General features: G+C 39.9%; 1 protein-coding gene across 3 annotated transcripts in view; it reads left to right on the top strand.

Annotated features, from left to right (window-relative positions):
* The window catches only part of MLLT3 (MLLT3 super elongation complex subunit), a 140,361-nt gene that overhangs the window by 78,040 nt on the left and 36,531 nt on the right, over window positions 1-25,790 (top strand). The window contains exons 4-6 of one of the 3 annotated variants that reach the window (XM_076362489.1): window positions 1,054-1,197; window positions 14,198-14,317; window positions 22,924-23,532. In XM_076362489.1, coding sequence (XP_076218604.1) covers window positions 1,054-1,197; window positions 14,198-14,317; window positions 22,924-23,532 — 873 coding nt within the window. The remainder of the gene's footprint in view (window positions 1-1,053; window positions 1,198-14,197; window positions 14,318-22,923; window positions 23,533-25,790) is intronic. The other 2 variants (XM_076362490.1, XM_076362492.1) reach the window with 2 other exon arrangements.

Raw genomic sequence — 25,790 nt, 5'->3', positions numbered from 1 at the left:
ACATTTTGATTACATGGAGTGTTGGATATGTGCTAAGATTTTGCTGTATTTCTTCCTCCTCTTCCCTTGTGGTTCCCTTTTTACTAAAGCTTTTCCCGAATTTGACCTTTTACTTGTGTTCTGCCTTAAGACTGACATTGGTTTGGTGGCTTCTGTTGCACATCAGGACCTTTGGAGGAAGGGCTACTTAATATTGGCTTAAAAGAGCACTTAATTTATGTACCGCTTCTAGAAGGGACTGTGTAAATGTATAACACAAAATGTACTTAGTGTCTTCTCTCTGGTATTACAAACTGAAGTCTATTCAATGTCACTAGTGTCCTTTTTCAGCTGAGGCTTTCTCAGGACAGTAGAGCACTAATGATTTCTTGCAAGGTAAATTTGCCTTTCCTGTTCTTTCTCTCTCCATATTGCTACAGGGAACATTCAGTTTCACTTTTTTCATGGCAGTGGCAGAGAATTTTAATCGTTCGGAAGCTGTGGTGGAATACTTGAAATCTAGCTGGCCACACTTGTTCAAGGCAATGAAGTTTCATTAATAAATGAGCAGACCCCATACATAGGAGATCAAATATAGTTGGCTGCAGCAGTTTCATTCTTACCCCTTTCTACAACTTGTGAAGAAAACAATAGATTTTGGCTTTGGTGGAGGAATTTGCATTCAAAACTTATTGCAGTGTCTTCAGTACTATCTAGGGCTCAGAAGTGTGATTGTGTTGGTGACTGAGTTACCTTGTGTCAGCTGCATCATGATACTTGCCTATGCGTATGTCTGTAGCCTGTGCCAAACATGACATAACACTTTCAATTAAGCCTTGTCAGGACAGCTTGAAGTTCATGAAGTTCATGCATTTTACCATGTGTTATCATGGGCTGATAGGAGCTTCTCTGATTTGTTGTAGCTCTGCTGATGCTTAGTAAATTCCGAGAACATAGAGAATGGTTAAAAATTACATAATTTTCATTTTAATTGACAGTCTTTATGTAGCCCTTGTTTTCAACTTAGTTAGTTTTGGTGCTAGATGTTTCTATCTGGTTATTTTCAACCCTCAGGAAGAACCTAAGAAAGTTCGATTTGACTATGACTTATTCCTGCACCTTGAAGGCCACCCACCTGTAAATCACCTCCGCTGTGAAAAGCTCACATTCAACAACCCGACAGAGGAATTCAGAAGAAAGCTGCTAAAGGCAGGAGGGGTGAGTCCTGCACCCATGTAAAAAGCCATCACAATAAAGATGTTGCTGCTTATTGCTGCTGCATGATTAGTATAATAAAGATTGACCTGACCGTGAAGCAAAGTGAAGTGTTTTTGTGATTAACTTTGTGTAAGAGCTCAGTTCTTGTTGTCTTTAAGTGGAATGGGTGAGCAAATGAGCATGTGCCTACCTTAAATACATGATTAGATATCTGTCTTCACAACCAAGCGATTCATGTTTACTTCTGCAAAAGCAGAACTTAGACCTTATACGTGAAGCATTGCTTGCTTGTCTTTCCAGAGGTGAAATACAGGAGGGCTACTGTGGTGGGAGGAAGTAACAAGAAAATAAAGTGTATCTCATTTAAAGAGAAATGTTTCTATATTAAGCAGAATAAATTCAGTAGTTGTAAGATAGAACAAGTTAGAAACTGTAAGTATAAGTATAAATAAACCTACTTAAATTTATATAATATGTTACACAGTCTGAACCAGAAAATTTACCAAGACTTCTTTACATGTTGGTAGAATTAACTGATATGAAAAAGCCCAAAGGAGGTTTGCCCACTTGGAGGGAAGACAGGGCCAAAACTAGGTTTACACTTTGTGTGTTAGTGGAAACGGTTCTGCTGTGTTTCACACAATGGCAGAATCATTCATGCTGGCAGGGACCACCGGAGGCTCAGCCATAGGGTCAGACCGGGCTGCTCAGGACTTCACCCCTCCTTGTCTGGGTGTGAAACCTTCCCTGGCCAAAGGTGTCTCAACCTCCCTGGGCCCCGGCTCCACTGCTGGGCTGTCTTCATGGGGAAAAAGGCTTCTCTCTTTCTCTTCTCCAGCCTGAGCCTCTGGTGTGTCAGTTTGTTCTGCTGCCTCTTGCCCTCCTGCCACACACCACTGTGCAGAGCCCGACTGCGTCTCCTCCATTCCCTCCCATTGGTGCCAGGGATGCTGTTGGGTGCCGCCGAAGCCGTCCCTCCTCCCAGCTGAACCAGCCCTGGTCCTGCAGCCTCTCTTTGCAGGGCAAGGGCTCCAGCCCCACTGTCTTAGTGGCCTCGCCTCATCTTCCACCATTTTGTTGGTGTTTCTGTGTCGGGGATCCAAACTGGAGGCAGTACCCAGGTGGGGTCTGACAAGCACCAAGCAGAGGATACAGTCCCTGCCCTCCCCTGGCTCTCAGGGCTGTGACCTGCTCATGTGACCGTAGGCACTGTTGGCCCTTGTTGCTGCCCAGACACACAGGTGGCCCTGGCTCAGCTTCCTGCCCTCCAGTGCCCAGGGCCAATCCCCCAGAGCTGTTTCCCAACCCTAGCCTCATGGCTGCAGGGTTCTGCCTTGCTGGGACAGGGCTTGGCATTTGTCCTGATTGTATTTCATGAGGCTGTTGTTAACCCATTCCTCCAGACTGTCTGGGTCCCTCCTGGTGGCAGCCCTGCTCTCAAGTGTCAGCTGCTTCCCTTTCCCAGTTGGTTGTCATCTGCAAACCTCATGAATAAGAGTGTGTTCTGCCGCCTCCTCCAGGTCACTGATAGAGATGTTAAGCAAGCCTTCATATTGTGGGTTTACTAATGTAAATGCTAATGCTTATCTTTATTTTTTTTGAACAGTTGTAACAAAAATGGGTAGCTCTATTTGGCACAATTAGACAATAGTAGGTTCTGGGCTGGAGATAACAGGGAGCTAGTGTGAGAATATTCAGCCTGCTGAAGAGGATCTTTGAAAACAAAGCAAAAATAAGTAGCGGCTGTAGTCTGAAAGACCTTCTTATCCTCCTGGAGAAGAGAACTGTTACAACTATAGTTGTATTGAAATAGAAGCATGAGCTGTGTTTTGTGTTTGCATTTATTAGGTGCAAGAGGGTATCCATGTCTGGACAATGTATTGGCTCTTTAGTGTGTTTGCAAATAAAACATCAAGATTGTATTCTGGAAAACTTCATGAGCCACTGCTTTAATATTAATCCTATCAGGTCAGTTGTCAATGGACAAGTTTTACGCACAAGTCTAATAAATCTAAATGATGCCAGCAGGGACTTTGCGGGGGGGGTGGTGGTTAAAAAAAGTAAAAATAGGAGGTGTCCCTTTTATTGCTTATTTTCTGTGCCTTCTAATTTTAGGTTTCTTGAATTAACAAAAGCAAAAATGTTGCTTAATTGTAAAGAATGAAATGTGGGGTGTTTTGATCAAATTCTTTCCCTGAATATATCAGCATGGTCATTTTTAAAATGCTTTGTGTCGTTGCCTTTTGTCTGCTGGAGGCTACAAACTGCTGGCTTTTTATTTTTCTTTTTTCTCCTCCATTTTCCCAATTTCCTTCCAAGAAATGCGTCTCTTTTTGAAGCTATCAGTGTTTTGTGCTTCCCTTTATAGGCTTTCTGACCTAGGAGTTTGTCCGATCAACTTGGCAGAGATGATGTAATAGCATTCTGTCTGTCTTGTTACTAAAAGTCTCTGTGAAAGGCTTACATCTCCCAGCATTGAAAAGCCTGTTACACTTTTATGAAATGTTTTACACAGGCTTTTCTTTTACTATTGTAGAAGCCCTGGAAAGCTGGTGCTCACTTCCAAGTATAAGTAGAATAGACAACTGAATGAATTCATGAAACATTAACTTCACTTGTAACTTCCATGCTTTAGGCTGAGAAAAGCATTTACAGGATAATGAAGTACAAGATGGGTTTTGCACTTACTTATAAGTCAAAACAATTAATACTTATGGCTGTCTTCAAGAAAAAGTAAAAGTAACAAATCACTGAATTTCCTTGACAGGCAACAAGTCAGTCAAAATTAAGTTCATGTCCTTCAAAATGAATGAGATACCATATTAATGTAAAGCGCAGAGTGGTAGCTTTAAGAAAAGCACTCTAAGATGGTGGACTTTTGCTTACATGCTTTTAAATAATGGTGTAATTCACTTGATTTCTGTGCACCTCAAAACCCAGATCTCTCATTAGTTTTTCTCCAGGCAAAAGTCATTGGGCGTTGTCGTTCCACTGACGTACACTACTAAACATGATTCTTTATTTCTCATTTGCATAAACATATGTCTATTACAAATAGTATGTCCTTCTGAAGGGAAAAGTGCAGGCTCACCTGGCACCTGCATGCTGCCATATTCAGTATAGTCTTGTCTGTGTGTTTGTCTCTTGCTGCAGATTCCTTGAATTATTGCTTGGATGCTCACAGCTCCCCTTTTCCCTCACTCATACATCTTGTGGCATCCCAAATGCGAACTAGTCAGGGATACTTGCTACAGCCAATGTTCTTTTGTCTTTTAGGCTAAGAACCTTTTTGTTTGTTTGTTTTTGTTTTCAAATGAAGTGCTAGCAGTCTGCTAGTGCATTCTCATGGTTACCCATATGCATCTCCTTCTTGTGCCCAAAGCTCTGACTGGTTATCCACAGTTCACTGGCAGAGAATAAGAGTAACATTCGAATATCCCGAGTAATTAAACAAGTGAGAACACAACTGTAGCACAGATTTGCAGTGCCACTGTGGCTGCTTCAGTTAAGGCAAACAGGACATTTAGGGTGGCGCCCATATGTAGATTAACTCTGTGGAATATTTCTATCTTAGCATTTTATTTTATACCAGCAAGATTGAAGCATAAATGTGCAGTCAGTCATCATTAGTAGGAGGGCACCAACTTGCTGATTCCTCTTCCAGTCTGAGAATTACTTTTTCAGCCCTTACAAGAAGAAGGATTTGATTTGGCTGCAGACATTGTATTTCTGTAGTCAGGAAGGTAAATAGGAACCTTTGGTTCAATCTTACAAAGACCGTATCCAATTTGCGAAGTTCTTTGTCAAAGTTTTCCACCTTCAGAAACATATTTTCTACACTGAACTTCCCCCCCCCCCCCCCCGAAAAGATTTAGTTACACCCAAGTCCATCTCTACCATTTACCTACTTTCAATTGACCTTGTTCTCATAAATGTAAAAAGAAATGTTTACAGAGAAAATAAAATCTTTTTGAAGAGTACGCTGGGCAAATTCAATCAAGCCAGTCAGTGTAATTGTTTATGTTCCATCTCTTTGCATCTATGTTCTAAATGACATTTCTTTTAGAAAAGTTTGCTGTGGAAATGATGCCACTGAGAATTTTTTGCACCATTTACTCAGTGTAGTACCTAATGATGTGGAGTTAACATATACAGATATGACTTGTGAATTAGTAGCATATACCATAATCCAACCTGTTGCTTTAAATCCCCAAAGACACCCTGTATACAAATGATGACTTTTAGTTAATCCATTTCTTACTAAGCAAATTGTCAAGCTACTGGTGGTCACAGAACTATATACATGTAGCCTCCCACAGAGCTCATCCTCTAGACCAGCATGAAATTATGCATGAGTAGATACAGTAGGATTGAAGTTTTCATCAAGTAAACACCAGTAAGCATTGATCCTTATGTGGTCATTCCTTCCTAGGTTTGCCAGTTACCTTTTCTGGTTAGTTTCAGCCTCTAAACATGAAAGAGCCTGAGGGAAAAGAGGCAGCACTGTGATTCCTGTGTATGGATATGGGAAGAGGGATGACACTGGGAAATTACAGTCATGAAAAAATAATCTTCAAACCTGAAGTAGATTTTTTGAATGTTGAATCCCACTAAAACCATTTATAAACAGGGTCCGACTCCACTGATGTATTTTGTATTGTCAGTAGTGCTGGTTCTATTGCTTTTTTTGGCTTCCACGTTTTTCAATTTCAAGAAAAAATTGAAAGTTACACCTAATCTGCTTATTGAGCCAGTAGAAATAAATTCATTTTGAAGATGCTGAATGACAGCTACCTAACAGTTAAATTTAATTTTGTCTCTGGAAACATAGACTTGCTCAGGCATCACTTGTTTGAATATGATATTATGAATAACTTCATTTTGATTCTTGCAGGAAAAAGTAGTGAAAATATTTTCAGTCCATGTTAAGACAGCAATTTAATACAGCCCTCTCTCCTATAGCTGCAAATATGTAAATAAAAATGTTTGTGCTATGTAATACTCCCACTTTTTTGGAAGGAGACTCAAAATTAGTTGTTTAATCCAGGAGTACACAGACAGCATTTAATAGTTGAATTTTCTTTCATAAAAGGAAAAGCCTTGTAGGTGCACCTTAGAGAGCAGTTACCACTATGGACAAAAGTAGTAAAATTCGTATATAAAATACGTGGCTATTAACGATTACAGTTTGAGGTTTCAGATTTAGAGGATGCAAGGAATAGGTCACTTTTAGAATAGTAATGATTCTTTTTAGCAACAGAGGTGTCCTTTTTGTCTGCTTTCTATAAAATTGATTTGGAAATACAAGTAGCTCTGCTTCTGTAGAAAAGTAACTATTTCCTTGAAGACAGCTGATCTGTTAATGGGTCAAGAGAGAGAAAGAATCATTCTGAGAGGCATGCAATTTTTAGAAAACAGTATCAAGGTAAAAATTCAGGTTTTGCAAAATAACACTGCATTCTGTTGTTTGAGTTTTTTTCAAATCTTTGGTTTTTTACTGTTAAACAGTTGAGAAATGTCTTTTCAGTCACTTGAGATGCCTGCATAATGCCTGTTCTAAAACCTACGTTTCTAATCCATGTAATGAAGATGAAATCATGAGGATTTCCCTCTTTTCTCTATCCTCCCTCTTTCCTTGCAATTTCTCTGTGTCAGTTGGAATAGCTGGCTTCTACCCAGAACCAACCTTAGGTATAATACTGCTCTAGGGAAGGGATTATCTTTAATCTTGTGCTTTTCGTAATGAAGTAATTGAATTTTCTTAAACTATACATTACTTTCAAGCAAATAACTTATAAGAATTCTAAAAGGTTTTCTATTCCCTTGTGAGGTTTTTGGTTTAAATAGGAATAATAGTTGTTCAGGACAACTGGGTTTTTATTGTTACTCTTAGTGCTTTCAGTGGTGAATGAACTTGTTCTTCACTGTAAAACAACATGGGGTGCGGGAGCCCAGGACCACACAAAGAAGTCTGTTTGTCTGCTACTGATGCACGATGGAATATAATTCATCTGCAGGGCTGCAGAAACATTGCAGTAATGGTTCATTTTTCCCAGAATTCTAACAGATATCTCATAGCTCTTGCTGAAAATACTGTTTGAATTCTTCTGCAGCACATCGTGGGGAAGCTCACCAGCCTGTTCTGAGGCTGCTGTATGAAGGTGTTCGTAGATTACCAGCTCAGTAAATGAAACTACAACATGTAGCTTGGTGTGGATCTGTTTGAAGCAAGATTGTTCTAGCTTTGTTGATGGCCTCCTTTCATTCAGGAAAATGGAAAACTAGGAGACAGGCAACAGCTTTTTGCTAGTGGTTCATTCCCCTGCAGAAGCTATAATGTGCCTTAATAAGGGGATTGTGGTGTTCTGGAGCAACTGTGTCAGCTCGTGCAGTTTCTAACTGTGTAGGTATCTATGTGGGGTGGTAGATCTATGACTCCTATGCATCATGGGTGGCACGATGTGCATTTGTAGAAATTGGCAATAAGAGAAGACCATCTTCCATGGAACACTTTGGGGCTCTTCCTCACGCTTTCTGTACTGGGATCTGAAAAGCAAAGTTTTGTGTTTTGAAAGTGGGTGGTTCTTGTTGGGTACCTGGGTACTCCAAGCTGCCAACCTTGTGTTGGTAGGTTAGTGTTGTCTTTGACAGGTCGATATTTTGTAAGGAGATTTCTGAATCAGTTGTTAGTAGGTTAATGTACAGGTATTACAATTTCATAACTTTTCCCAAATTCCTGGAAAAGGGATAGTGGAAAAGGGTTCCTGATTATATTAAGATAATTGGTGGCGCACAGTTGTTGTTCCCGATCCCTTCCTTTGTTCAGCAGTGCATGGATCTACATAAATTAAATACATGGCAGTTTTTCATTCCACAGCACTCAATTGTCTTGAGTAGCAAATTGGAATGCCCTTAGAAGGTGCCTGCAGTTCAGGTATTATGGAGACTGGTCAATTCAGGTTGATCAATCAGGTAGGATCATTCCTATGCGATAATGTGAATACCAGTGGATTTCCTCTATCCACTGTCTTTTTGGGAAAAATAAGTTTTCCTTTGCCCTTTCCCAGGAAGCTGTCCTTTATTTAAAGCAACTGGTAGACAAAGGTTTCAAATACAAGCTCAACAGCTGCAGGCTAGCGAAGTGGGTGTTTGGTGAACTGGAGACAAGATACCACTACCAGCAGATCAATTTGAATGCTTGTACGTGTAATGCTTCATTGGCACATATGACAAAAGGAGAAAAATCTTTCTCTAGGGGTGGACTGGCAAGAAAAGTGTTGGGGCGGGGTGTAGCTGTCTTATACATCTGTCTATGACAGCAATGAAAGTAAAAGATAGCTTATGTACATTTGTTCTTTTGGTCTGTGGTAGGAGTTGTTTACCATAGTAGATAATACCAACATGATATTCCTGTGATGTTTGTGTGCTCTGATATGTTTTCATAAATTTTTCTTAGATATGTTATTAGGATGAGATCTTGTTGAACCTTATGTTGATGTTAGCATCTCTTCTCTATGTTGAGCTAAAACTTGTATTGAATGGCTTATTAGCGGTGGTGTAGGAAACCTCCCAATTACAGTATAAACCAGAAGAAAGCAAAATTAAGAAAGGTAGTTTTCTCTTGTCCAAGTTTAGTGTTGTATGTTAAGTAGCTGCCCACACTGATGCTCCAGTTTTCCTTTCACAGAGAAAGTGAGATGGAGTGTGGCTCCTTCTATCTCTGACGCCCATTATTAAAATAAATCTTCTCCCAGAACTCTCCATTAACTGCAGTCTTTGGTGTCACTGGAACAGATGGGCTTTGGAGCAGGACAAGGAAAAACATCAGTGGGCAAGTGCATTTTCTTCTGTTTTTGTCCAGTCACTGACATCAAGCAGTTATTCCATTAATCAGTGCTGCTATTGGTCTTTCTTCTCTTTGTCTTGACTGGCATCCTCTGCCATGTCGGCATCATCTCTCCGTCTTGATTGCAGCCTGGCTTTCTTGGGAGTTCACCTCACCTGCTGGCTGAGTTTCTGTATGCCTTATGGAGCAGCTCACTGAACCTTTTTTCTTGTGTTCCTGGAACATCTTCTAACCCAACAGTCATGTTTGTATGGTGGAGCTTCTCCTGGACAGCACAGGGTATCTCTGAAAAATAGTTATCTGTGTATCATCTGTGAACTTCCTGAGAGTTCACTCAATCCTGCTGAATCATTAATCAAGACATTAAACAGTTTTGGACTATGTGTTGATCCTGGAGGGACACCAGTAGTCACTGGCCTCTAGCTGGACCTCACACAGCTGAAGAGAACCATTTGAGTCCAGCAGTCTAGATAATTCTCCACCCATCTCATCATCTATTTATCCAGTCCATATCTCATAGATCTGGCTGTAAGTTGGGCAGGATTGTTCTTAGTAAATCTATGCTGACTGCTCTCAGTCACGTTCTTGTCCCTCCAGTGGTTGGAAGTGGCTTCCAGGATGATTTTCTCCATCTTCTTCCCAGGGACTGAAGTGAGACTGATGGGATTCTAGTTCCCTGGATCTTCCTTCTTGAAGATGGTTGTGATGTTTGCCTTCCTTTAGTCATCAGGAACCTTCCTTGATCACCACAATCTTTTGAAGATGATAGAGAGCTGCCCTGCAATGGTACTGATCAGCTCCTCAGTACCCCTGCTTGCGTTTGGTCTGGCCTCATGAACCTGAGTGTCCCTGTGGATGAAGTGCACCCTAACTCAATCCTTCTTTCTTGTGGGCACTGATTCACCACCACAGACTGTGTGGATGCTTGGGTACCTTGGAGACCTGAGGAAACAAGATCTTATTAGCGAAAACAGAGGCTAAAAGAACATTGAGTACATAAGCCAAGTTCTTTGTCATGAGGTCTCTTGCCCCATTGAGCAGTGGGCCCACACTTTCTTTAGCCTTCCTTTTATGGCCTGTTTTTAGAAGCATTGTCATTCACATCATGTAATATTAGCTGCTTCCTATGGGTGCAAAGAATTTCAGTTCATGAGGATTATCAAGTTCCAGCCAACAGGTAAAAGTTAAAATACACTTTTTTTAATTGCATTTTAAACATAAAAAACCCAATATGCATACATAGAATCATAGAATGTCTCAAGTTGTAAGGGACCCATAAGGATCAGCTAGTCCAACTCCCTACTCCTCCCAGGACCTAAAACTAAACCATATGACTAAGAGCGTCGTCCAGACGCTCCTTGAACTCTGACAGGCTTGGTGCTGTGACCGCTTCCCTGGGGAGCCTGTTTCAGTGACCGACCATCTTCTCAGTGAAGAACACTTTACTAACATCCAGATTTTTTTTGGCTGTACTGGAGAACTCTTGCTGTGCTTTTGAAGAGTTTGCATTCTTGCTGCAGAATTAGTGGCTTGCTGTGATATGCTCATTCCCACCTTTTGCTGCTTTTGTGTAGCCTTGACTTAACACAGCTGTATATGTATACATACACGCACATAAGCAGTATATGCTAGTGTGATAGTGGCAATGTAAAAGCAGGGACTTGCTCTGAAAGCTGGCTGAAGTACATCTGCCAGGCTGTGTGTTTCTGTGTTTGACTAACGGGAGGACAAAGGGCAGTTAACCCACTGCAGAAGTTGCTATAATTCTCAGCTGAGCGCTCTCAGTAGTAGTACTTAAACTGGCTGTATAGCTGTCTCTTTCCTAAATTTAGGCAAAAGGGAAATGCATCTCAATTCCAAAAAGTGTTTGTAATGTAGGGGCTTTTTACATAGATAATCTTGGCAAAGAAAACAAACATTTTGGAAGAGTTCCTAGAGAGTTACTTAATATTAACTTTATTCTTTGAGAGGGAGGAGAAGGCAAGTGATTTTTTTTTTTCCTGATATAGGAGATGTTAATGAGGACCATATCCTTTTTCTGACAGAGATCAGTTTGGAAGACAGGTGTGGTTTTTTATCATAGGGGCCAAAAAGTTAATTTTACATGAGATTTTCTTGGTCTTTTGTCATCTTTACAGACAGTGAAGTCTGTAGTCTGAACTGAAGTTCTGTCTTACTGCATACGTTGTTAATCACATTTTGCATCTACAATTGCCTTTTTTCATAGGGTTTATAATGAAATAACAAGCTGCAGGATTCAATACACTGAAATTTTTAGCGCTAACAATTTGGAATGTCCAGATTTTGTCTTCTAAAAACTGCACAGGATTTATTTTCTCTCTGTGTGGAACTAGATTTGCCAAATCTGCCAGACCTCAGATGGTACAAATGCTGTTCGTCCTGGCCCTGTAGATCTTTCTATAGCCAGGCATCCTGTTTCTAAACACACAGTCTGTAATACTCAGACTGTTAATGGTCCAAATACTTGCCCAGAAACTGAGCTATCTCAGAAGTCCATACACTTTTTTAAAATGTCAGTTTTCTAAGAATGTCTGTGTATAATGATGAATATATGAATATTTCTAAACTGGAATGTTTCTGAATTTTTAAAAGAAATTTATGCAGTGGTTGAACCTCAGTTTATTTTAGTGAGTCAGACTTTTATGCTTCAGGGGAAAAATGGCAGCCTCCAACCCTAGGAGAAAGAATCCTTGGCAGAATTTTTTTTCTTCACTTTTAATTTCAAGGTAGGGCAAACCCTGATCCTCCTGACGATATTTCTCTTCCATGTGGATATGCATCTTTCTGTTGTATGAGTGTATGAAAAAAACTACTTTGTGTTAATAAAATACCTGCTTAAACTCCATAATTAACACGTAACCTTATGTCTACTTCTTCTGAAAGATGATTTGATTTTAATGGAACTAGTAATTTCTATGAAGTTTGTGGGTTTAAAACATTGCATTGAGTTTAATTTAAAGGAGAGCAGTCTTATTTAACCACCCATTTGACTTAATCTGTGGGAGGAAATAATGATAGACATGCATTTTCTCTATATGTTGCACAAGTTTATGGTATGTGCATGTGGCTACAGATTTTCCTTATCCTTGTTGCCGATTGTTCTTTGCTTGTGCCCTCTCTTGCATTCAGCTGGGTTGAATTCAGCCACAACCCTTGGCAAGTTAGGGTTAAAAGGTATTTGTCAGGCTAAATGAAATAATTTACTGTGATTCCCAATAGCTAATTGCTGTTGACATTACCATGATTACAAGAAGGACGCCATTGCTTTTGCCCAGCTGACTTTTGAGAGTTCTGGCTCTTGGCAGGCCCTGGTTTAGGTGTCTGAGAAATGCAGATGAGGAATTGGGGAGGAAATATATTACATGCCCTGTGTGGAATCTTACTTCACAATATGTTTGAATACATAAATAACTTTTAAAGATTTTTTTTTTTAAACATGAACTTATGTTCATAAAGGAGAACAACTTGATTGCCTTCTTCCTCCACCTTTGGATTCTAGAAGCAGTGTTGAAAGGTAGTGCTCAACTTACAGGCTAATAAAAAGTAATCTTTATTACTTAGACATGTCCCTTAATATTCTCCAGGCTACCACACGATCTTTTGAACAAAGTTGTCTGCAACAAGATTCATTCCCAATTTTGCACTTCCCATTCCTCCTTCAACGTAATGTGCACGAGGCATGTGAGGGGTCAGTCTCTCCCTGTCTGCAAGATCAGAGGATGTTTTGGTCATGTGAAGAGGCAAGGGTGACCACACAGGACATCCACAAAACCAAGTGTGACTTTGTGCATGGGAATCTGTGGAAAGAGAGGGAGGTTTCCTTGTAGAGCTCTGCAACTTCTTTCCAGCTTTGCAGGGCTTGTCAGACAGCAGGTAAGCTGTCTCTGGCATTTAGGGTTTTGAAACAACAGATAAATGAACAGGTGTGCTAGGAAGCAGTGAAATTCAGGCACAGCAGCGCTGGAGCAGAAGACAGGAGCTAGCTAAGTTTCTCTCAGAGGGAAGGCATGAATCTTTACGTGTCTGGTAACTGTTCTGTGATGGCTGATTTATCTGTGGTCTCTGGAAATGATCTATTTGTACTTATGAGTCTTGAAAATCATGAAAGGGAGCTAGATTCTTGTTATAGCAAAAATGCTACTTGCTCACCCGCCACCCAGTTTACTGTACTTGAGATAAAGCAGAAGCTTAAAGTTAGAAGCTGAAGTTAGAGCTGTACCACTTTCACATTAAAATGTCAGGCTGTTTTTACAGTGTATCTTTGTGGTGGGTATAACATAACAGCTCCTCTCTGCCACTCCCCCTTCCTCACACTTTCCCCCTGGTTCAGCACAGGGCCTCTCTGTGGGCTGCAGTCCTTCAAGAACTGCTCCAGCATGGGCTCTCCATGAGCTGCAGGGAAATACCTTTTCCAGTGCCTGGAGCACCTCTTCCCCTCCTTCTTTGACCTTGGTGTTCACACTGCAGTTTCTCACACTTTTTTTTTCCCTCATCTCCTCTGCCTGTGCAGTGTTTTGCCCTTTCTTAAGCCTGTTTTCTGTGAGGTGCCACCGTCTTGCCTGAGGGGCTCAGACATGTCCTGCAGTGGGTCCGTTGGAGCTGGCTGGATCCAGCTGTGCCTGGCATGGGGGAGTCCCTGGCCTCTCCTTGCAGAGGCCACCCCTGCCACCCAAACCTTGCCACCTATACCCATTACAGTCTTCCTTCACATCACTCTAGTTGAAAGCAAAGACTGCTTCACATACATATTTATGGGATGTCAGCAGCCTGCAGAACCTTTTACTGCAGGTAGGATGAACTTTCAAGTGTACTAGACATTGCTCAGGATGAGAGAAAGAGTGCTAGGAACTCGGGTGTCATGGCGTGTAAGCAGCCATAATAGAACAAGTTATGTTATTTTCTGAGGGGCTTGCGTTGTATTTGCATGGAAATTGAAAGATGTGATTTGCTCATTAAATAGAGGATGGCAGTGTGGTTTCATTAACCCATCCCCTGTTGAGAAGAAACATGGATACTGTTTATTGGAGAAGTTTTATTCTCCTACCAATGTGATTTGCTAGTTCCTTAGGCAGGTGAGACTCTTTCTATCTCTGTTGGTAATGTTTGACTGACATCCTTTCCCGCTTATAACAGATCATGGTAATGTCAGATGCCACATCGCTCTCTTCAGGACAGAGCCTTCATCTCCCCAACCTTCCCAGTAACTCCCTGTCTTTTTCTGAAGTGAAGAAGAAATCATCTCACGGGCCAAAGGTGAGACTTACTTTGCTAGAAGATACTTGAGCCAGTGGTGCTTTCCCTGGGAATTAACTTGAGGAAAAAAAATATTTCTAGGTATTTTTGCAATCTCATGACATAGTCCAGTGATAATAGGTCTTGACATTTCTTTGTCGTGAACTGACTGTTCGCCACATGAAAATAATGCAGAACAAGGATGGCTGTGAGAACAGGTGCCAATGAAGGTACTGCTTTTTTGTTTTTTGTACACACACAATTGTTTTCCTCCTTTTCCAGAAAGAATTCTAATAGTCTGTTGTAGTATTAGGGGATTCTGGTGATGGAAGTGTGATGTAAATAATATGAGAAAATACTATAATAATTGTTTCATTTATTAAGTGGTTTTGAATAATAAGATAATTTAAGATAATTGGGTAGAGTGAAACTTGAAGTTGTGTTCTTTAGGATTTTTAATTTTGTTTAAATTTCAGGGGTTACTTCTTTACTAGGTGTTTCAAAGATAGCAATGTGTCATCAGTCTCTAGGACATCAAGTTGAATCCCCAACGTAGAACATGGTAAAAAGGTGTAGTCCAACGAACCTTTTGAGTAATAAAAATGGACATTTCCGAAACAGCAGATAATTTCTTCAGTTTGACAAAATGAATTAATGATCTGGGAGAATAAAGAGCATCTTGTTATTTATTCACACAAGAAATGCAACACATTGGCTTGCTTCGTAAATGAATTAACTTATATGCCTTTTCTCCGTTCTGTTAAATCGTTTGGGTTTTGATTTTCTTTCTTAGCATCTTGTCAATTTGAAATATATTACTTAAATTTTGCAGTGCACATACTGCAAGGAGCAATACCCATTTTTATAAATAACTTTCATGTTCTGTAGCTGTGCCAAATCTTGTATCTTGTAAGAACTGTCAGGTAATGAGCTGTGGGTATGCCTAAGTGTGTCCATTGATAAGAATGTATCACAACAGTAAGGATATATAGAAGGGGGAAAAAAAATGTTCTTTGACATGTTCCTGCCTGGTTTGCATTGTACCTGAGTGCCTCACAATCTCTAATGCAGGTGGTCTTGTGACATTTAAAGGATATATGGATGTGTGATTATTTTTATTTTCCTAATGAGGAGCTGAGGTAGATTGAATCTGAGGATTAGAGTGAAGGTGCTTACTTTGGCAAGCTAAAATGACTGCTTAATGCCTAAAAGGAAGGCACCTGGCTACACCAAAGCGATGCAAGGTGCTGAAGATAACTGTCTGACTGCTTAGACTAGGATGCGTCTCCATCTACTGGGATACTGTGAATGAGTTACTTTCACACTTTACGATCTGTATTAGGGTTCTTGTGAGGTTGGATAGCTCTCTAGTGTTCAAGTTTCCAATCGCTTCTTCAGATTTGGCTGTAATGTTGATTCACCCATGTCTTACATTGCATGCCAAAGCAGGCATACTGAGGCTTGGCCTAAATAAGCAACCCAAACACCTGCAGAAGGACTTCAGGGAAGCACAGATATGATACCAAGTCCTACAGTAATGCTTCATCTAGTAACTGTAGACCATGGTAAGTCTTGAATCTCCAACGTAAATTCTTTCATAAGCAAATGCTAACCTGGGATGTCATTTTCTGAACTGTATTCGGACAATGAACTTTTGTCTGGTGTAGAAACCTGACAAGTGTGGAGTGTGGTTGGGGTGAAGCAGGGTGAAGGGAGTGTTGCATGTTTGCTGCACTCGTCCTTATAAATGAATGTTTGAAGTATTTTCGTTTTTGCTGAAGCAACCCAACCATCTTCAGTGAGTTTGACCCATAGTAGGAAGTTACAGGAGTCAGTAGGAGGTTGGAGGTGCATCACATCTCAGGAGTGTATTCAAAATCTGTAAAATTGTTACCCAGGAATGTTTTTAAACTATTTTGTTTCAAAATAGGGATGTTCAGCAGCAATGCAGTCTGTTTGATATCATTCTTTTTTCAACCTTGTATGCTGTTCACTGGAGTTTTTAATAGTGGGAAGAGATGTTATATCAATACACTGTTTCTTGCCAGTTGGTGTGAATATTTAATTTTTCCCCTCCCCAAGCAATCTTTGTCTCCTGCTGTCCAACTTAAAACACACATTAATGAGCAACTGTTCTTGTATCTCATAAAGAAATACTTGTAAATGTCTGCCTTACTAAGGATCATCAGCTGTTTTTCAGAAATGGAAACACGAAGTAACCCTGGGTTTAGTATAACAAAAAAAATTGGGTTTTTTGTTATAAATCCTGGGAGCTGAGAACCCTTGGATTTTTGTCTTTAGGGTTTTTGTTTTGGTTGGGGGGCAGGAGAGTTCCAGCCAATGTGTAAATAGATTTTTGTTTTTGTAATTTGGAATAACCCTAGTGATGGAACAACTTCAATATCCAAATTTCATTTAGATATGCCCCTAGAATAGGAGCTGTGTAAAGGTCTTGGTAGTTCTTGGGTGTAAGTTGTCTTTACCCAGACAGTGGGTGCGTGTACTCCAGGTGTCTGTACTGGATGATTTGGGGATTTTTCTGCTGCAGCAATAGCCCATTGATGTGCTTGGCTTGGTTTTGGTTTGTTTTGTGTCTGTGAATATCAAAGTAAACTTTGAGGTCAGTTGTAAACTCTGAGTATGGAAAACCAGAACCTCAGAATATTTGCTTACCTGTTTGCCATTACAAAGCACTACATAGACTTTCTGGTTAGAGGAGAATTGCAGTCAAGACAGTAAAACTGGTGGAACGAAGTGGTATTGTTGGTTTAGCATTTGCTTATAAAAAAATACAATGCAGTATGAAGTGAGAGAACTGTCAATTTGCTTTCTCTCACATCCTCTTCCGAAATATGTATTAAAAATATAGATGTTTGTATTTCTGAAGTTCCATGATTTTGTGTTTAATGTAATGGAGATGTATTAGTTGACCCCCACTATTGTGATTCTAAAACAAAGCTTTAGTCTTGGAAATACAGAGGACAGGCAGAAATGCATGAAACCTTCCTTTATGCATTTTTTCAGAATATAAAAATAGCTGCAGACTAGCTACAAATACTTGTATTGCTTTTAAATCAGTTGTATTACTGTGCCTGTTTGTATTATGTAAATACTACGTGCATAGAGTACAGCGAAACAGCTTGATTAGTTTTGTTGAGATGATTGTCTTTTGGAATGAGCTGTAGTGTCAGCTGCAGTGAAATGAGGTTTACTTTACAAACAAAAAAACCAAAAGCTCTTATTCCCGTGTGTGACCAGAAAAAAAATAAAATATGGTTTTATGCTCCCCCTTTTGGCTTTCTCTGTCAAACCAGTGAGCCTTATAATTCTCCATCTGCTTCTAATGCTCCTGATGTCGTTGGTCATAATAGTTTGGTGGGCTGGACAAGCGGAAGTGTGGAAAGCTTTGTAAATATGCGATACAGTAATAATCTGTAAGAAGAACTAGCAGCAGGTAAATTCTTCTCCAGCATGCAGCTAGCAAGTGGAAGAATATCATAGTATTTGTGGAGGCTTTCAAAATGTTGTGGGGTTTTTTTTCCCCCCAAATCAGTTAGTGTTTTTATTTAATAATAAACACAGTTGTATTCAACAGAAATCTGAATTTCCTTGAGCAAGTAACTCCTTTTAGATATCTTCCTCTTCTTTTCCTCTTAAGAGCAGGAGGCATATTTGAGACTAATTCCAGTTCATTGGTTTAAGATGGACACATTATTTCAATAGGCATAACACTTGAAGAAATGCTTTTTTATTACAAATGAAAATAATACATGTTTTTTATGACTACTAATCCTAAATTTGTAGACTAAACCCAGAGTACGGTAGACTGGCAAGGCCATGCCAATGTGCTCAGTTTAATGACTTCATAAAATTTAATGAACCACCCCTCTGTCCCCCTAATTGCTTCATTTGCTAATTAGGTTCCTAATGTCTGTCAGCAACTGGAGAGGTTTGAAATTATTTCCAGAGGATACTGCTTATTCAAACTCATGTTCAACCAAATTGGGAATTACATTTTGTGGTGTGAAGTCAGAATCTGACCCTGCAAGATATACAGAGTTCAACACCATTTTTTGCCTTGTAGTTACAGAAGTGTTTTGATCTGCAAATGTGTTACCTGTTGAGCAGCTGTTATGGTCCATTTGGATCTCTCAAATTTACAGGACAACATACTCTGTGATTTGAACTTTATTTCATGAGCTTATTAAGAAATACAACAATCAAACATGACAAACAGGGCTCAGTCCCCTTTGCCCAGACTAGTCTTATCACGTGAGTTCACTTATTCACCGCTCAAGTCATATGGTTTCATAAGTTACAACCTGTAACTTTTAATCCATGCACTTAGCAAAAAAAAAAAAAAAGTTACCTAGCCGACAGTGAAAGTGTTCATCCTTCCTCCCCTGTCATGGTGTGAGCGTCCCTGTATCACACTGGGAAACACGAAAGCCTCAGCAGTCCAGCTGCTGATGGATCCACTTCAAAAAGGGGTTTTTTTTTGGTAAGCTAATGTTTTATACCTTCCAGCTTGGAGGTTTGGTTTATATCATTTCCATAAGTTAGCAGATTCTGACGAAACTGCCAGACAAAAATGATGGCTGCAGGAGACAGCAATTTGCAGGTGATCATGGCTGCATAATGGCCCTTTAGCTCTTTCTGGCCACCTGTCCTGCCTACATGATGCTCTCGCTGCTCCCAGCATACATCAGGCCTTAGCATGAGCTGTGTTAGCCAAAATCTGAGCAGGAGCTGAGTGCAACAGTCATGGTAGCACAGTTTTTCTCCGTTGGTAAAACCTTAGATTTTTATTGTGCTTTCTAAAATACTTATTTTTAAAGATCTGTTAGTACTGCTCTATGAAAGGGGTTATATATCTCAAAGTACTATAGGCACATGGTGTTACTTGGCTTAAGAAAAGAAAACATCTGCAGGTATTTTAATGTGCATATAATCCTCTGTGTTATCCTTTTGATGTTTGTTATGCAATGTATCAAAGTCTAACATTCACTTCAATATTTGATGGATACACAAATGTAAGCTGTGGTGTGTAAATATCTTACCTGTCAAAACCCCACGATCTCCATTTTACATAGGAACTTGAGAAAAGACAGTTTTATTTGTCCCTCTTAGCAGAAATACATCATTCACCCTTATTCCTTGCAACACTTCTTAAGGTGAGAAGGAAAAGAAACATTTAAACACAGTGTTAGATTTTGATAAATAAGAAAATTGATTGAAAGTATGTTCTGATTTTCAGTGAGATTTATGCTGTACATGATGTGAATATTTAGCCACATTTCATCCCCACCAGCCTTCCACATTCATCATGAGGTTTGATATAATTTTGCCAGTGAATGTACTTGGGTTTTTTTCTGTATTACAAATTTTATGTTCTTCTTGCTGTTTCCTCTGTCATTGTTGGCTTCTGTTAGGGTCATTGCAGAAACTTAGGAAATAAGAAAAGAGGCTTTTTTTACTTAGAGAAGGAATGCAAATATAAAAGTAATGGGTTGGCTGTCTTAATGAAAGAGTAGCTCTCAGAGAGCATGGCAGGGGTGTATATATATGTCTATATCATAAGTATGTCATATACTTGTACTATGATTTCTGTGAAAACATCCACTTCCATGTTGTAGAAAGAGGAAAGAAGTCTGGGTGTAAAATCGAAAAAGCAAGAAAGATCTCAAGTTCCTATTGGTTTTAATACTACTGCACCCCAGGACCTATTTCACAGCTTTCATCTGTTGCAAAACCACTAAAATGAGTCTCTCCTTTTGGAGCAATTTAAAATACGTGGTAAGGAGACCAATAAGAAACATAAGGACTCCATCTAGTTTATTAATGGCACATATTTTATTCCTCCCTATGGCAACACTTACAGCTTTGGCATGGTAGAACAAGATGTGAAGACAGAAGCATTAATAATTAGTTCATATGTCAACCTTTGGGGCTGGTCTTGCATCAAACAAAATAAGGTGCTTTTTTTTTAATTAAAAAAAAACCCACCAGGAAAGGAGTTTTGACTGAAGTAAAACATCTCAAGGAATGCTTAGTGCTTTTTTATTTTTGTTTTTTAATTACTGGTCTGGGAAATGAGGAATTGCCTTAACGTTCAGACATTCAAATGTCGTCATAACACTGTTCATGATGGTTCTGCCCATTGTTAATGTTGATGCCTATATATTATATAGATTCATAGTTAGATTTCCAAATCTGACTCAAAAATACATTTGCAGTACTGATGCAAGAAACATCTGAACAAAAAGCACAATTGAATAATTTCTGCAGCGCTGTGCGAAAGTTCAGTGTTTCACTGATTAGTTAAGATGAGAAGGGACAAACAGTTCAAAGTAATTATTTTTAGTTAATTGTTTCCACCTGTTGCTACAGAGAAGGGAGATACTGCTCTTTTTGCACATATGATGTGTGTAAACCGCTCAGGTCCTACAGCATTAAATACTGGCTTAACACATCCCGGTTGGACAAGTCATAAGTAGTTAGTTATCTGCCAACAGGGAGCATGCAAGTGGAGTATTCTCAGTCTTAATTTCTCCTCTTGTTGACACAACTTTCATTAAACAGGCTAATTCTGCTTTGTTTTCTTGGGTGGTTTTTTTTCAGAGCAGTTCTACTGACTGGTTTTTAAAATTAGTCAGCCCCCATGGAAGTTGAGGCTGGCCACATCTTGCTTTGGTCCTTCAGTTTCCAGCGCACTGCTGCTATCCCATCTACGTTGTGGGTATAACGGTGGTTAAGTAAGGGGAAAGAAAAACTAAATATGTTTTCCCCTCTGCAGTTCTGTAAATCTGAAGCAGTGTTAGACAGCCAGACATACCATATCTACGTATATACTAGAGGGTTGTTGTGCTTTAACCCTGGTGGGCAGCTGAGCCCCACGCAGCCACTCACTCACTCCCCTCTGGTGGGATGGGGGAGAACCAGGAGGGTAAAGGTGAGAAAACTCGTGGGTTGAGATAAAGACAGTTTAATAGGCAAAGCAAAAGCTGCGCACGCAAGCAAAGCAAAACAAGGAATTCGTTCACTGCTTCCCATCGGCAGGCAGGTGTTCAGCCATCTCCAGGAAAGCAGGGCTCCATCATGCCTAACGGTTACTTAGGAAGACAAACGCCTTAAGTCTGAATGTCCTCTCCTTCCTCCTTCCCCCCCAGATTTCATTGCTGAGCATGATGTCATATGGTATGGAATATCCCTTTGGTCCGTTGGGGTCAGCTGTCCTGGCTGTGTCCCCTCCCAGCCTCTTCTGCACCCCCGACATCCTCGCTGGCAGGGCAGTGTGAGAAACAGAGGTGGCCTTGATGCTGTGTGAATGCTGCTCAGCAGTAGCTAAAATGTCAGTGTGCTATCAACACTGTTTTGATCGCAAATCCAAAACATAGCCCTATACAAGCTACTATGAAGAAAACTAACTCTGTCCCAGCCAAAACCAGTACAAGGGTCAAAAAAGAAAAGGAGATTCTTAGCACTGTAGAATGGTAAGTGTGGATTGCTGGAAAATAAAATAGAGCTAGGGATCTGTACATGAATTTTATACAGATGAAAGCATATCCAATCTTACACAGATGCATTTTGGGCACCGCTTTGGTCTGCAGCTTGCGAAGGACTTGAATGAATAACCAACCAAATTATTAAAACTCAAACCCAGAAGTGCATTTATAATATTTATGCTGACTAGCACCCTTTTCAGTAGTTTCCCCATTTCTGATAATGCTTTCTTTGCATAAAAATTATATTGGAAGAACACTTTATTGTAAGTACTGTTCATCATCCTCTCTTTCAACCTAAGAATTTCATTCAAACTGTGACTCTAGAACTGTGTATTGGGACACCCCTAATTAAATATATATGAGTGAGGAATGATACTGCTCTTTCTGCTTTTGCCTATCTTACAGGACCTCTGAATCATCACTCTCTCAGAAACCCTTCTCACTTATAACAGTTGAATTTAAAAAAAATGCAATTAAATACTTAGAGACAGCAGCAATAAATACAAAGAAGAAAGCTTTTTTAGTAAAGGAGGTTTTCCATAAAAAGACATTGACTGCTGAGATGTTGTGTGTCAAACCAAGTCTTTCATAGCCAGGCTGGACCCAGAGTTGTTATTGTGTATGACAAAATGATCTGGCAAAAGCTGGAGAGAGGATCGCAGCAGAGAAGTCAAGCTTTGCCTGAAATGTCATCAGGAGCACATGTTTTGCTCTGATCCTGAAGTAATTCTGTTGACAGTATATGGCGCATATCCTGATCTTTCCTTGTGATGTTGTTTTTTCCTGATAGCTAATGGTCATGGTTAACATTTCCTAAACGGTCTTCATGTTCATCAAAAAGCATGTCTAATTCTTAAGATCAAAACTAACTTGTCTTGCAGATATTGACGAGCAGTGGTAACTGCTCGTGTTCCACTACTTTGTAACAGATAAGTTGACCAAAATGATGGGGTTTGTATCTGTTCTTATTATAGGTATTTGCAGTTTCTGGTTTTCAACCTGCAGTTCCAAGTTTTTAATATGAATCCTGTGTCTGTATTGTGTCTGTCTTTTGGGGCTTTGAGGGTTATTTTCCTTTTTCTTTTTTTTTTGTAAGTAAAATTTTGCATCTCCTTTTTGCAGGACCCAACTAGGATTCTGAACACAAATAGCAGCAGCAGCAGTAGTAACAGTTTTTCAAAGACCCACAAGTTAACAAAGGAGCACAAGGAAAAAACTTCTAAAGACTCAAAAGAACATAAAAGTGCCTTCAAAGAACCTTCCAGGGAACACAACAAATCTTCCAAAGAATCCTCTAAGAAACCCAAAGAAAACAAACCACTAAAAGATGAAAAAATAGTTCCTAAGATGGCCTTCAAGGAACCGAAGCCCATGTCCAAGGAGCCAAAATCTGAAAACACCCCCATCCTTGCCATAACAGGTGGGCAGCAGCAAGAAAAGAAGACCCCCACAAAAAGGCCCTCTGTTCTGGACTCTGATGAACCTTCTGCAAAGAAAAGAAAAAAAAGTAGCTCGGATTCATTATTTAAAAGTTTTTCTAGCGCCCCACCACTGATTCTTACTTGTTCAGCTGACAAAAAGCAGACAAAGGACAGATCTCAACTGAAGGTAGGGAGAGTCAAAATTGAAAACGATGCACTGGAAAAGAAGACGCCTACTCTGCCACCGTTTGATGATATTGTAGATCCCAATGATTCTGACATGGAGGAAAACATGTATTCCAAATCTGAAGTAAGTGGTGTTTGGTTTTGCTTCATATGTGTTCAGTATTCCCAGTCTGTGGGACTGTGCACCATATTTGTATTTTCCCCTTCCTTTCTCCTGTCTTCTGGCAGATTGTTCAAACTGAAGGATGTTGGCTGCTGCCTGTTCAAACTTACGCATGTTCTGGTTGAATTGTATTGCCTACTCAAGTCTACTCAATTTATAAATCTGTCAACATTATGACGAATGAGCATATGGGAGATGGCTATAAATAATATTGCTCTTTTGATCTTGTTCTTTTGAATTTCATGCTTCTTGTGAGAGAAAAGGAAATTGATTTAAATGCTTGTATATTACACCCTAAGTCTTTGTGTTCAGGTGTTAGAGAATTCAGTAAACTCAGAAAAGGGTAACAGTAAATCAGAGTGTTATTTGTTATTTTTCTGCTAAAAAGGGCAGTTCTGTGAATAATGCCCATTTTGTGGAGGAGTTCCTAGATTCCTCGCTCTGATGAGGAGTATCTATCTAAAGTAACAGGCTTACCCAAGAAAAAAGACTTGTGTTTATGGAAATTTGCTTTCGTGAAAATATTTGCCTACTGTGCCTGCTCATCTGTTTCAAGCATCATTTGCTCTTGATGATTAGGATTTTAGTAATTCTCCTAGCAGAGTTCAGTTTTCAGAAGCATCTTTTATAGAGAGATGAGTAGAGAAGGAAAGGGATGGGAAGAGAAGGCTTGTTTGGTGCCTTTATTTGTGCTTATGGCTAGAGGTAGTGTGCATGGTAGAGAGGAAGTCTTCCCAGCCATGCCTGTTCAATTCTCTCATTTTTCTGTTTTCTGTTGTGTGCCTCTGTTACTGCCATCAGAATCATAGTCCTGCTTGCCCTCTTTGGAACAGACAATAAATACCCTGCTGTGGGGAGGTGTCAACTTTAGGTTTTTGCTTCACAGAAACTTGCCACGAGGAAGAAAGTAATTTATTTCTGAAGTGACCTTTTAATGACTGGTCCCTCAGGGCATGCAAAGGCTGTAAAATTTAGAAGGTATGGAGAAGGACAGGCTCTGCTTTACAGCATGGTACTGGTGATACTGTGGTTGGGGTGGCATTCTCATTCTGGCTTAGAACTTATGAATTTGTCTTTAAACCTGAAAATGTTCACACTTGTCAGCCTTGGTGTGAATTAATTTGTAATGTCTTCAAAAGAAGCTGAATCTTCTATTTTAATTTATGTCCGTATCCTTAAGATTTGCTACCTACCCTCAGTATAGCCAGCTAATTAGCATAGATTTTGCTTCCAGATTTCCTATTCATTCAAATAGGTGCCATGTAGTGGCACATATGCTTTTACTGGCAGCAGTGGTTCTCTGTTTTTCTTCAAAGACAAAAGAATTGAGAGGAACAACTGCAATGTAACTGGATTTTACAAACACAGGCTCTACAGAGGTCTGTGCTGCGTAGGAACTTGCAGATAACTGATAGGTGAAAGATATGGATGGTGCTTAAAACCGATCCTTTTTAATCATTGACATGTTTCCCTCTGTTGTCTTGCAGCCTCTCGCCCGTTACCAATGGTATAATGGGTACACCCTTGTGTTTTTCATAGGTTGACACAAATCCACTTGCACTGCTGTTCATCATCCATCTGCAGATGACCTGCAGGACCTAAGGAGTTCCTTAATTCTGTACTAAAGCAAAAAGGCAGATTCAGGGTTTCCTCGTTCTGTGAGCCACTGTTACTGGGAGGGTAAACTACTGGAGTCCGCCCAAAGAGAAGGAGATCCTGCTGTTCTGGGCTCTGGTGTTTAACGTTGACGTCCTGGATCATGGAACAGATAGTTGTTCAGTGGGACGGCCAGTGTGGTCCACATCTGTATGCTTGAAAAGGATGTCTGCCACTTTGGGACTGTGCTTATTAATAAATCAGGCTGATTACGGCTCCAGTCAGTGACTGGATACTATTTAGAAAGTCAATAATATACTTATTTTAGAAAAGGTATCTAGAAAACCCAGAATAATTCCCTAAGGTGCCTGTGGATTCACGCCATTGTTGGTGCTGTGGGAGAAAGAGCTGGACAGCCTGGTTAATGAGTGTCTACAGAATTTCACAAAGAGTTGTTGCTTCTACACTTCATTAGTTTTAATCAGGGAGCCTAACAAAAGCCGACTGAGCAGTGTAATAGAGATAACTCTGTATGTTGGAAAAAATAGTTTGAACTTTTTGTATGTGTTGGTGGGTTTCTAAGCATTTCAGGAAAAGGTGTAGATTTTACAGCTAGATCCATA

Source organism: Aptenodytes patagonicus, chromosome Z, assembly GCF_965638725.1.
Source record: "Aptenodytes patagonicus chromosome Z, bAptPat1.pri.cur, whole genome shotgun sequence".
NCBI classification, from domain to species: Eukaryota; Metazoa; Chordata; class Aves; order Sphenisciformes; family Spheniscidae; genus Aptenodytes; species Aptenodytes patagonicus.
Note: the sequence above shows the minus strand (reverse complement) of the source record. Positions and strands in the feature narration are given on the sequence as shown.